At 35.7% G+C, this 12,499-nt stretch overlaps 1 protein-coding gene across 7 annotated transcripts in view; it reads left to right on the plus strand.

The window, feature by feature from the left end:
* Window positions 1–7,902, plus strand: part of ATF2 (activating transcription factor 2) — a 47,724-nt gene extending 39,822 nt beyond the window's left edge. For all 7 annotated transcript variants that reach the window (XM_017837165.1, XM_017837198.1, XM_017837217.1 and 4 more), the window contains one exon: window positions 5,262–7,902. In XM_017837165.1, coding sequence (XP_017692654.1) covers window positions 5,262–5,488 — 227 coding nt within the window. In that variant the 3' untranslated portion in view covers window positions 5,489–7,902. The remainder of the gene's footprint in view (window positions 1–5,261) is intronic.
* Window positions 7,903–12,499: the final 4,597 nt, after the last annotated feature.

Consider the following 12,499-nt stretch of genomic DNA (forward strand, 5'->3'; position numbering starts at 1 on the left):
AAAACCAAACCAAAACAAAAAAACCCTGTAGGTTTCTTAAATTTTGATGGGTTTGAGGGTGCATGTTCCTGAATTGCCATGAAAAATATTTAATCGTAAGTCATAAATTGACAAACTGGTTACATGGTAAGGATTTCTTTGTTGAAGAGTTAGCAAATGGCCTCTTTAGGAATGCTGGTTTTCTGCCCTCAGAAAAGGACTATAATGCTTCTGATTTACTGAAGAATGCAAAATGAATTAGACCTAAAATACTAATTAGTGGCAAAAGCAAATTTTAGAAAAAAATAATAGTTAGCATGGAGATTGGAAGCGTCGCTCACTTAGTTTCTTGAAAGTAAAAATTTAACATGAATGATAGTTGTAATGCCATCCCTCTGAAAGGATTTTGTCACGTTATCTCTGTGTGAATATTGTTAGGAGGGCATGTTGGCTAAGTGACATACCCACAGTACAATTTATGAGAGGAAAACATTGTTTCAGTCAATGTGTTCATGAAAATGGTGTTCCTATAAATAAACATATTATATTCATCAAGTAATCAAAGTTGAATTGCTTCAAAAATGTAGTGAGTGGTTTAATAGTCTTGTTTCTGTGGAAGAATTGAAGACCTCAGCTTACAGAACTCCTGCAGTGCTGAGTATTGTGCACTGCTTAAAAAATGATAGTTTAGGCCATGTAGACCACAGCTGTTTTAACAGCTAAGTCCACAATTTTATGGTTTTCATGTTATTTGTATGCATTTAAATAGGCACAAATAATCTATCACTTTTCAGGGTATTTTGGCACTTGATTTTGCATACCTTTTAAGATCTTTTCAATTTTCCGGGCAATTTTTTCACAAGCCAAATGAAAAGCACAAAACTGCAGGTACCTCTTTCTTTTAAGATTGTTCTTGGGATCATATTTTCTTTATTTAAAGTCTTGGTCCTGCTTCAAAAGAGGGTGTCATCAGGACAGAGAAACCAGAAAAATCATTATTGCACTTTGAGTCAGTATGGATGAATTTCTGTTGCAATGTTTGAGTTTTCAGCCAGCTTAATTTTTTTTATTTCCCAGTGAAGGATGCTGTTGGTTCCAAATGTATCTTAAGCCGTGGCAGGGAAAGTGCTGTGTATAGAAGAAATCCAGATGCTGTTCATTTATTTTTCATGTTATCTCTTCCATACTAGATAGTTTCTAGAACTCTTCTGCAGTACACCCTATATTTTCTCAGGATTTTTCTGGACTTGTAGTAGGAGAAAGGGGAAAACTTGTGAAAAGAAAATGTATTGTGAAAATCAAAGTTTTTTTAAAAAAAAAGAAAGTAAGGGGATTTTTAGGTATTTTTTCATATTTTTGACAAGGACATCATAATATTTGAGAACATTTGTTCTAAACTGAATATAAATGAAGATAAATAGAGGCTGCAGTGTAGGTGATGTTAAATGAGAGGGTTTGTGCTCTTTCTGTAGTTAGTTTTATAGAAATGGCAGAAGGTGACTAACCAGTTTCAGGCCTGGAATGATTTGAACCTCTCAAACCACTACGCTCCTGCAACCTGTTCTGGATAAGCCACAGCTCTTCAGTGACTGCAGGGGACATTCACAAAGGCCAACTCGCTGGAAATGAGCTGGAAATGAGCATTACGAGGCTTAAGTCCCTCTATAGTCCTTGAAAGGCCTAATAAGAATTACCATGAGGCTTCCTTTCTAGTGATTCTCAGGGGACTGAAGGAGTTCAGAATCACATGTCAGTGCTTGTGTACTCACTCTCATTTTGGTTTTGGTGGGTTTTTTTCTTCTGAAGACTGAAATCCTTCTTTGTTTGCTTTGCCTGAATGAAAGCTGTTGGTAAGCAGTGCTAAGAAGCAAATAGTTTGAGTACTCTAAAAGAGTACTTTTTAGTGCATCCTCAAAAATCTCTGCTTTTTTGTTGTTTTTTAATTCTTTTCTATAGCTCATCTAGTCCATGTTGCATTCCATTTCCAAAATGGCTCGCCTCTCATGACACAGCCTGTCTAGGAACTATCTGGCCTTGAGGAAAGGTCAAGTGATGTAGCTCTGTAAATTTTCAACTTTATAGTATACAGCGAACGTTATTTCTGTAGATTAATTTCTAATTTGGACTGTGTATTTTCCTTGATTTGAGGCAAAGCTGGGGGAGTCATGAAAAAAGCTAAAATGCCTTGGCAGTTTTTTTTACATTGTTAGCTATAGTATGATTCTGGTATGTATCAGTTGCACTCTTGAAACCACAGTCCTGTGTCTGGCAATTCTCTGGTCAACTAAGAAAAAAGGAAGAAATTAAAATTTAAGTCTGACTTTCCTGTATTCTTCTAAAAGCCTTTGTTCTTTATTCCCAGTCTTCAGGCTTAAAAAAACAAGTCACCTCTGTAATGAGGTGACTTTTAAGTATCTTCTATATTCATTGAGTGATTTTCTTGTTTGGTTTTCATTTCTCAAATGGAGTTTTTATTCAGCTTTTCACCACTATTCCTGTAAAGTTAGGGCTACCTTAGGAAGGACATTAAAGAAAATCCAAATAGCTATTCTTTAGGGTGGCACCTCATTTCTAAATATTGGTTTGTAGTTACTACAAGGGTTTATGCTTCCAGTCCAGTTTATTACCATGAACTAGTGTTAGGTCTGTGTCTTATATAATGACCTGTCTGCTGTAAACTCCCTCTCTCTAGCCCCTGGCATCTGAAAATACCTGAATCATGTATTTTTGTGTCTTCAGCACAGTATGTTTATCTGCTCAATGAAATGAACACTTCTATTGGTGATCGTAAGTGTACTCATAACTGTTTCTTCCAGCGCATATAGGGTCTTCCTGAGCCCATCAAAGTGAGAAAATCAAACCTCTCTCATGTTCTTTACCATTGTGATATTATTACAGAAATTTCTTTTGAGTTAAGAACATACATATTAAGGGAGACATGACAATGGAAGACCTTCCTTCTGCAGCTGAAAGATCATGATCTATTTTAACTTCCTCTCTATCTCATGATCTGTTTTAACTTCCTCCCTATCTCTGGCCCATAGCATTTAAAACTAACCCTTTTTCTTGGGTGTAAGGAGAATTTGGACAACAAGGAAATTGGGGATCAGCACAAGAAGCTTGATAGGAAGATGGAGATTCATAGGAAAATAACAGCAGCTCTGGAGAGGAGGAGCAGGTGTTACAGCAGGGAGACTGTATTTGATACGTCATCCTACTTGCTGCCATTTCATTCTGTCTGAGGGGAAGAATATGCTACTCGGGGAAGTGACACTAGAGTTTCTATTTTTAACGAAGTTTGCTCCTTGTTTTTACATGAGATCTTGTACGTCTTGATAGAGGTACAGCAAAGATGAAATCCTGTTGAATACTGTTAACTGAATTGACACTTGTTCATGTTCTTTCTGTTCTTGAACGGGCAAACTCTGCTAAGGATCACAAATGTCTTTCTGAAATGTCCTAATTTTCTTCCTCTTGCTGTATACAGTTATTATGAAACCTTTGGATATGTGGTAATTGTCAGCAGATCTAGCTCAGTGTCATGTGTCCCTCTCTCCTTTAATGCTTGAAATATCTGTTTTTGAAAAAGTGCAGTATCTGTAAAATAGTTGGCCTTGTGGGTAAGAACATTATAACTTCCGAACAATTATGTCCATGCTCTTGTAGTAGAGTTGTAAGAGAAATTACCACTTTGATTGTGTAGGCAGTATTTGTTAGAAAGAAATATAGCAGTTTTCTTGCTTACCCATCTTTTTTGGCCTTACTGTTATTTTCTAGAAGCGGTCAGTAATAGAATTGATTTTAAGCTTTGAAGAGAAGTGTGTTAATAGTATGCATGGGGCTGCTAAAAGATCTTTATATTGGGGTCTTGACTTGCTAATGTAGCAAATTTTCTTACCCATAGCTGATATGTTATATAAACCTAAGTCCAACATGAACTTCATTTCACTATTGTTTGTTGATGCTTAGTGTTCTGTTGCTGCTGTTAGCCTGACTTTCTGTGGAAACAAGGGTATGACAGCATTGCTCATCTTCTCATGTCATCCTTTCCCAACCTTTCTCTTCCCCTGGGACACTTCTAAATTCATAGGTCAATCTCAAGCAAATTTGAAAGGGATTGCAAAGACAAGACTAGAGAAAGTCAAGCTTTGTTCCATTGTTTAGTCAAAAGCAATGGTTCATGCCTGCTTCTGGCTCTGTGTATATCACCATAGTCAGTAGTGGTTTAAAAGGCACTTGCAGTATTCCATCTGGGTACTGCTTTTAGCTGGCGTGTAAAACTGTTTTTAAAAATATTTGAAAACATTAGGTAACACAAAGTGGTACAAAAAAGTTACAGTGAAATTCAGCACTCGTATTTCTAATTTTGAGTAAAAAACAGTAGGCTTATTTTCTTTTTTTGTTTTTTTTTTTTTTTTTAGTCTTCAGCTCAGCTTTTTGCTTGACAGTGTTTGCATAATGCCTTGGCAAACATTTGCAACTCTGGAAAAAAGAATTATTTTAGAATGACTAGGAGGTCTGTGCAAGAAGGATATTTAAAATTATGTTCATTTTGGAAATTCTGATTTTGCACAGTGAAAATTATTTTTTAACCTGCTTAACCTCTGTCATGGGAAAAAAATGGTGTAACTCTGGCTAATTCACTTCAGTTTTGTGGAGAACACCTGAAATATTCTGAAGATATTTTTAAAACCGTTTTTAACAATTTTAAACCCTATTGAGAGGCATTTGTATACTAAAGAAGATACGGAACTTCATTCCTTAGAAGAATGTGGGTTGAAAACTTGTTGAAGTATTGTCCAATTAATATAGTGCTCTAAATAGTATTTTTTCAGATGTCTTATTCATGATCATGAGTATTCATTACTGAATACTGAAAGGAGATGCAGTAAATAGCATATATTAAAAATCTAAAGCAAATTCATATAGAAAGAAGAGGTCTGGTAGCATTTTTAGTCTGTGACTATTGCTTATTGATGTGAACATGCATCATTAGAATTAGGCATGGTACCCACCAGCTGATTAACTAGGAAGAAATCAGACAATTTTAATCATGGCTTTGAAGATGTGAAAATCAGTTCTGGTTTCCTGAATAGTCCATACTGCAGTCTGTTTTTTTGCTTACAAAGTAGTATTTCTTTTTTAAAAAACAAAAATAAGATTGTTTTGCCATTTGTGCTGTGTTACACCATGAATTTTAATCATTTAGGGACTGATTACTGTTACTGGGATGGGGTGGTGTGCATTCCAGGAGACAAAATCAATTTGTTTTTCTTCTTCAGCTGCAGAGAAAGATGACAGCTCAGAAGACATATCAGTGCCAAGCAGTCCACACACAGAAGCTATTCAGCACAGTTCTGTCAGCACTTCCAACGGCGTAAGCTCCACTTCCAAGGCCGAAGCGGTGGCCACCTCCGTTCTCACCCAGATGGCGGACCAGAGCACGGAGCCCGTGCTTTCCCAGATCGTCATGGCGCCTCCCTCCCAGTCGCAGCCTTCAGGAAGTTGATTAAAAACTTGCGTTGCATCAGTTTCTTAGATACACACCTGTGACTTTAAAGGGAAACCAACAAAAGACCAGTCTCCATCTAGGAGAAATTGTAGCTTAAAATTACTCGTTTTTAAAAATCCAACTTAAATTAGGCTTTAACGATTGGCAGGTGGAGATGAGACAGAACAGCAGTTCTAGTCTCTTGGCAAAAGACTTTTTTTTTTTTTAAGTATTAGTTTTACTAGTTATTTTTTGTGCTTAATGTGTAAAGTGTGTGTACAGTACAATGTGGTTTATTTCATTTTTAATTTGGTATTATTTCAACAAACATTGGGGTGAATTACTGAAGGTCATCCCCAAGACTGTGATAGTAATATTATGTGACATTTTTATACCAAAGTTCTGCATAGTCCCTATTGACTTTGTAACGTTAACAAGGTCATAAAGCACTAGGCAAGAGAAAGACAGTTACAGTAAATTTGCTTTTAGTCTTTTTGCCTTTTTGTTGTTTTGCACATTATGAGAGGAAGAACATTGGGAGAAAAACATTTGGGTTGTTTTATGTATAGCATTTTGGTTGGCTTTTAACTGTTGGGGTTCTTAATTTTAATAGGGCCAGTACAGTATATGAGATACAGTACTCTTATGCACATACCAATCCTAGATGAGGATCATTACTAAATAGATTTGATTTTTTTTTTTAAGTTTAAATTGATGTCAGGTGTTTTTTTTTTCCACTCCAACCCTTCCATTCTGGTGGGAGAAGAGCTTTATTTCTCTAGTCAGAATAGATATCTATAACCACCCCTTGATGCTGGGCTGAAATCAGTAAGCATATTGTAAAATACAGGGTTATCAGATATGGAATACATAGTATTCCAAAGTAGGCTGATATTTTGTGGATTTTTGAGTCGCAGACTAAGGAGTTTACTCAAGGTTTTGGATGCCAGAAAAGCCTAAAATCCTTCTTCAGACAACTCGACTTTTTTTTGTCATTGTCTTGTATTTGCAAGCTAACTTGTACTTAATTCTTGTGTAAGCACTGTCATCTTTTAGTAGCAAAAATTTTGATACCTTTCTTGTGGAAAAAAAAAATCAGTATCTACCGTATCTTGGAAACAATGTAATTATAATGTGGTGTGTGTGGTGTGTGCGTGAGAATGGTTCAGTAGTTAATGCCAGCAGTCTTTTGCTTGAATGTTTAAAGATGCCTTCAATGTGATGCTGGCTGATAGGTGATTGCAGTTTTAAAATGTTATTTACTGTGCGAACTTGGATAACTAACATTCCATGATGTAGTTTGTTTCTGATGAGATGATTGTAGGTACACTTTTTCTCATTATCCAATCATCTGTAGGATACTGAGTTTTTTAAATGTGCCATTATCTATTTTGATTCTGTACTCATGTCAAAATACAGTTTAATATTTTACAATAGATTAAGTTGTTTTAAAAAAAGTAGATGTGTGCTTTCAGGTCGGAAAACTTTGTATAATAGCAAAAACAGATGCATAGTAGCAACTGGCAGTAAAGCAGGATTCCATTATGTATATAACAAAGATTTAATGCATTTATAATGGGTTGTGTAGTTCATTTGCTCTTCCTTCTCCACACTATACCATGTGTTTTTAAGTGTCAGTGCCATCAAGTTTCTGTTTAGTTCAGTTTTAAGTCTAAAAATGTAATTGATCCACAGGAAAATCATAATTTCTGCAATATATATACAACCATACTATAATGAAAGCTGGACAAAGAAGTATCTAAGTCGTATATGTATCATTGCAGGGCTTTAAGCATGAAAATAATAGGGATTCTAAATATTTTGTATTTTAAATCTAAGAAAGTTGTGTTGAAAACCTCATGTGTTTAAAAGTCTTACTTTCCCAATTTCAACATAAAAAGCTGTAACAGTTATTGAATGTTTCCAGGATGGGGAAATACAATGGAACTCTTGTGAGAACGAAATTAATTGCATAGGCACAAAATGTGAATTCTGCAAGAAAGCTCTACAGTCACTTTTCATTGTAATTTTGGTGGACTAGATAAGGCCTCGTTGATTATACTATAATTTGCTCTCCTAAACACAAAGGCTTTTAAATCATATAAGTGGAGTTTTTTTATAACAAAACTGTTGCGCTTGTAAAATAAGTCTACAGTTAATGGATTTAACAGTGGGGCTGGAAAAAGAACCATTAAAATCTGTGTTCAGCAAATAGAGAAAAGGTATTAGCCGTACTACCATGGATTCCGTTTTGAGACGTATGTCACACTACTTCTGTACTTAGCATTTTGGGTCTTTACATTTGACATGTTTCACAAACTGTACTGTTTTCTTTTATGTGCAGTTTGCATGAGTAAATCATCAAAGAGAATAAAATCTATCTTTAAGTTATGTTCCTATTTTAATGAAATTATAATTGTTCTAAAAGGCAGCACTGTCTTCAGACTTATTTCTTCACCCTTGCAATAATCAGCGTTTTTCTGGAAGTCATTACTATAATGTCAGAGTAATGTTATGTAAACAAGAACATGTACATTTCTATAGAAAATAAGGCAAATTCCACTGCTCTGTAGTTGAGCTCCAGCAGCTTCTGAGGAATAAACCTTGTGTCATTAGTTCCAGGAGCCCAGGGTAATCCACAGACAAATGAGTTCATAAACATAGCTTGGTGATCCCAGATGTTGTTCAGCCATTTCTGGTTGCCCCGAGTTCCACAGCAAAAGCAACGTATGTAATCAGAATTTCCAGCTAAGTTCCAGCTATTTTAATCTTATTTCAATATACATGAAGCCAGAAATAACAGCTGTAGTCAGATGAACGGCTGACAACAGTTGTGTTGTCAAAGGTTCATAAAAAATCATGCCCTCGCCTGATTTTTAGAATAGTAAAAATGGTTTGGGCTTATTTATGGGTGTTGGAAACATACATGGAGAGGCATGTTTTGTTACCATTTGAAAAGCTCTTGACAGAACCCCACTATGGAGGCTTTGGAGGAAACAAAAGGGTAAAGCTGTTGTGCGTTTCCAGTTGTTGCCTTTACTGCCTTTGTATGGACCAAAAGAAATGAAGTTAAGCTGCTCACAACTTTGAGCCCAATATGAGAATAATGCCCGAGGCCTCTATTGCTCCAGTATGTTCTTTTTCTGACTATATGAGTTATACTTGTCACTCCAAGGGGAAAAAAAAGAAAGCAGTATAACAGGGATACTCAGGGCAGGGGGTGGAGGGGTGGGATGGAGAATCAACCCGCTGTTTAATTTCTGTCCTGCAAAAAGACTCAGGTTTATACCTTAACTTCTCAATCCAAGTAAGCTTTTTCTCTTTAAATTGCTAATAGAGGCTGGGCAAAGAAAGATATTACACTGAGGGAGGGAGATGACAGAAGTGTGGGATGAGTGGTGATTTCAGCTACCTGAATTACAGAAGTAATTTGCTTTAAGACAGACACAAACATTTTAATTGGTCATCATAAATGATAATGAGGAGAAAACATAGTGAAATTGAGTGCATCCTAATAAAGTAAGGTATGTTAAATTGCGCTGAAGGAAACTTCAGCAATGCTTCTTGACATGATTAATATACTCATGGCAATGTGTCTAATGAAGGCTGTTTGCATTTATATGCTGCCTGTTGCTCCCCTCAGTAGAGACATAATTGGAACTGTGCTCATTTACATTGCAGAACAGTGAGTGTAAGATTGGCTTGTGGTTGTCTTTACATGTATTTTTAACCATCGGATTGATGGTATGATTATTTTATTTTTATGATTATTTTAACCTGTGTCTTGTATAACACTGTGTAGGGCTGGTTCGGACAACAGTATCATGAAATTTTCAAAGTTTTGTATTCTTTAACGGTAAGTCTCCTGTCCTTTTAATTTTAGGTTTTAATATGACTTTTTTTCTTTTTTTTTTCCTTCACTTTCTTCAAAATATTTTTCCTTGTGTGATGAGCCTCAGAAAGTGCTTATATATTTAGTGTGGAATGCCTTCTTTTTTCATATTGCCTCCTCCCTGGTTAACTCTCTATAGCAAACTTCTGTTTTGAGAAGTTAGTAGTCAGAAAAGGAATTTCTGCACACTATATATCTTGTTTTCTTCAGCTAAAATAGATATGAGAAGCTTATGATATCTTGACATTTACATCTTCCTAAACCAAGTTATATTATAATACATATGTTTAGGTATGGAGGGACTTTTAACTGTTGCAAAGATTTCATTACAGATGCTCTGCACAACTAATGAGTGTGGGTTGTAAGCTGATATCTTCATAATTCTGTGAAGTGCAACGTTCTTCAAAAAGAGTTTTAACTTCCTAGGTATGGGGTTAGTTATCATCTACTCATGTGGCTATAATATAATATTGACACATAAACTTGATCCAATTTATGTAATGATTTTATTTTAAGCCTTGCTCAAATCTTTATCCCTCCTCTATTACCAGTTTTATAATGATGTATATTATTCCAAGCACTTAATGCTATTCCTTTTTGGGGAAGAAGAAGAGACAGAAGATAAGGTTCTTAAGTTTCTAAATAAACTACCTGTAACAATTTAATCTGGGAATGAATAGCTAATCAGAAAAGTGTTGTAAAATCAATATGCAAGGATATTTATTATTTGTAGTCAGTATAGAGAAACAGTATCTTAAGCTGCCTAGACAAACTAGACTTGGTAACAAACATAAAAGTTGCAAAACAGCTTGAAGCAAAGAAAAGGAGTCATGGTTCTAGGAACTTTTATATGGTTTTAATACCAAGAGCAGAAAGAAAGTAGGGTAGGGAGTGGGCAGTATTTGTAACCACCATAGGCAGCAGAGCCTGGTCATACTCCAGTTTACAATTAATGAGCTTAGGGAGGTCTGTCGGTGCTAGCCTGTGATGAGCTTCAGGAATGAAGTGCTGGCACATAGATTCCTTGCAGGTAACCAGATTTTCCTTGCTTCACTCTTGCCTGTGGCTATCTCAGTACATCAAAGTACAAACATGAGTTATTACACCTCCATTTAACACCATCCTGTGCACGTGGATGGAATGCACTGAATGTCTGTCTGACAGCTGTGTTCAGCTACCTGAAAGATAAAAGTCTGTGGTTTTTTTACTGCCTAAAACATTCCTGCTCTTGTTTTGCTGCAAGCTACTATTGCCATGGTACATAAATAGTACTTCCCTCCCTATAGCTGAATCACTTGTTCTAGGCCATTACAGGAGGCAAAAACACTGCCTTTGAGAAATTACTGGGCTGATGTATTTTATTAACTGGATGATTTCAAAAAGCCTACTAATTTGCTTATGTTTAAAAATAAAATCAGAAATCATATCCATGTCCTACGTCTGGGATTCTGATCAGGAGAAAAGGGAGAAGAGCAAGGAGAGAATGAGCCCTCTGCCTTAGCAGCAAACAAAATAAATTGACTTTCTGAATAAATTGAAAGAATGAAACTCGGGGGGGGGGGAATGTCTGAACTATTGCCTACTATTTCCTCTGAGCAAGAAGGTGCTATCTTTCACTGCTAAACTATAGCAGCCCTTTCCTCTGACACAAGGATGCATTCTGTGAAGATATATTCCTTCCAAATGTTTACAGTGATGTTAGGAGTGTTTGAATCTCACTTGAGGTAAGTAGTATAACTTACTATTCATAGTATAACCTATTATTCATAAGGGTGTGTTGAGAAAAATTCTGTTAAAAGTGATATACAGTCATTCTGGTTGCCTCTAAAATGTCAACAGACTTTATAGTCAGCCTGGCTGTGATTTGAAAACAAGCAAAAGGGTTTCTTGCTTTCTGTCCTCTCTTTCAGCAGAATTGATATAAAGGACTAATGATTTTTGTCAAAAAAATAGATAATCCATGTAAATGTTGAGCAGATGCTGTATATTTCACATTTTGAATGCTTGCTCATTTTGTTGACTATTTAATGACTCTTAAGTTATTAAGATTACAATTTATGACTTGCACATATGTGTAAAATATTTCTTCATTCTGTATCTAGCTGTTTACCCAAAATTTTTAGAGCTCTGATTCTAATAGCACTTTACTCTTTTTTCTTCTATAAATTATGCAGCACTCTCTTGAATGCTGTGTAGGGAGGTTGCTGGCCATAGAACTTTGAGCTCTGTGCCCAGTCACCATACAACTGCAATGCTATTTCTGAGTTGACAGTTGTATTTGTCACATATGGCACAGCATTGGCTTCTTGGGATAGAAACACTTTATACTATCTTGGATTTATACTTAAATTGTAAGTACTAGTTTGTTATATAAATTTTGTACTTTTACTTTTTACAAAGGTCTGGCAAGGTCATTTTGTTTCAAGAAAGAAACGCATGATCTTTACCTGCTCTTGTAAGTTCACATCTAGTTTAGGTTTTGTTGTTGTTTTCACATACTGGATAAAGGCACACCCCCCACCTTCACGGAACTGCCCTTTGCAATATGCCAGGCACCCAGGCATGTTCCCGAGGGTGCATAAAATGTCACCAGTTCGGCAGAATTAGATTGTTACAAACACAGACTTTTACAGATTGTAAACTTTTGGTTTGACATGTCTATTGATTTATTCTAGTCCAGTTTATGTTGCTGGAGAATAGTATTAAGCTAAATTTAAACTAAAAAAAAAGTGCGGATATATACTTACTAAAACAATATAAAGCCATTTTAAAAAGCCAATTAATTTTGCAGTACACTATCTCTTAAAATACTTGACTTAAAGCAAAGCAGTTTTCCTACATTGAGAACTTCAGAGAAACTTGTGCCTGTTTTATAAAGAGGTGAGGATTATTTTCATGAATATTCTGATTGCTGAATTTTGCTGTGATGAACTGTTAGGCTGCTATATGCTCAGAGCAGCGGTGCTTATACTCTAATGAAAAAACATCCTCATAATATTTGCATGCATGCAAAATTAAGGACATTTACTGAAGGTGTTTTGACTTTCTATAAGTAAGAGTTAACTGTACTCTAGTCTCTTTTAAGGAAAAAGTTAATAGTTCACTTCTCAGTCTCCTATTTTGATGCAGAGTAAGGG

This window comes from Lepidothrix coronata, unplaced genomic scaffold (assembly GCF_001604755.1).
Source record: "Lepidothrix coronata isolate B3197 unplaced genomic scaffold, Lepidothrix_coronata-1.0 Scaffold7, whole genome shotgun sequence".
Taxonomy (NCBI): Eukaryota; Metazoa; Chordata; class Aves; order Passeriformes; family Pipridae; genus Lepidothrix; species Lepidothrix coronata.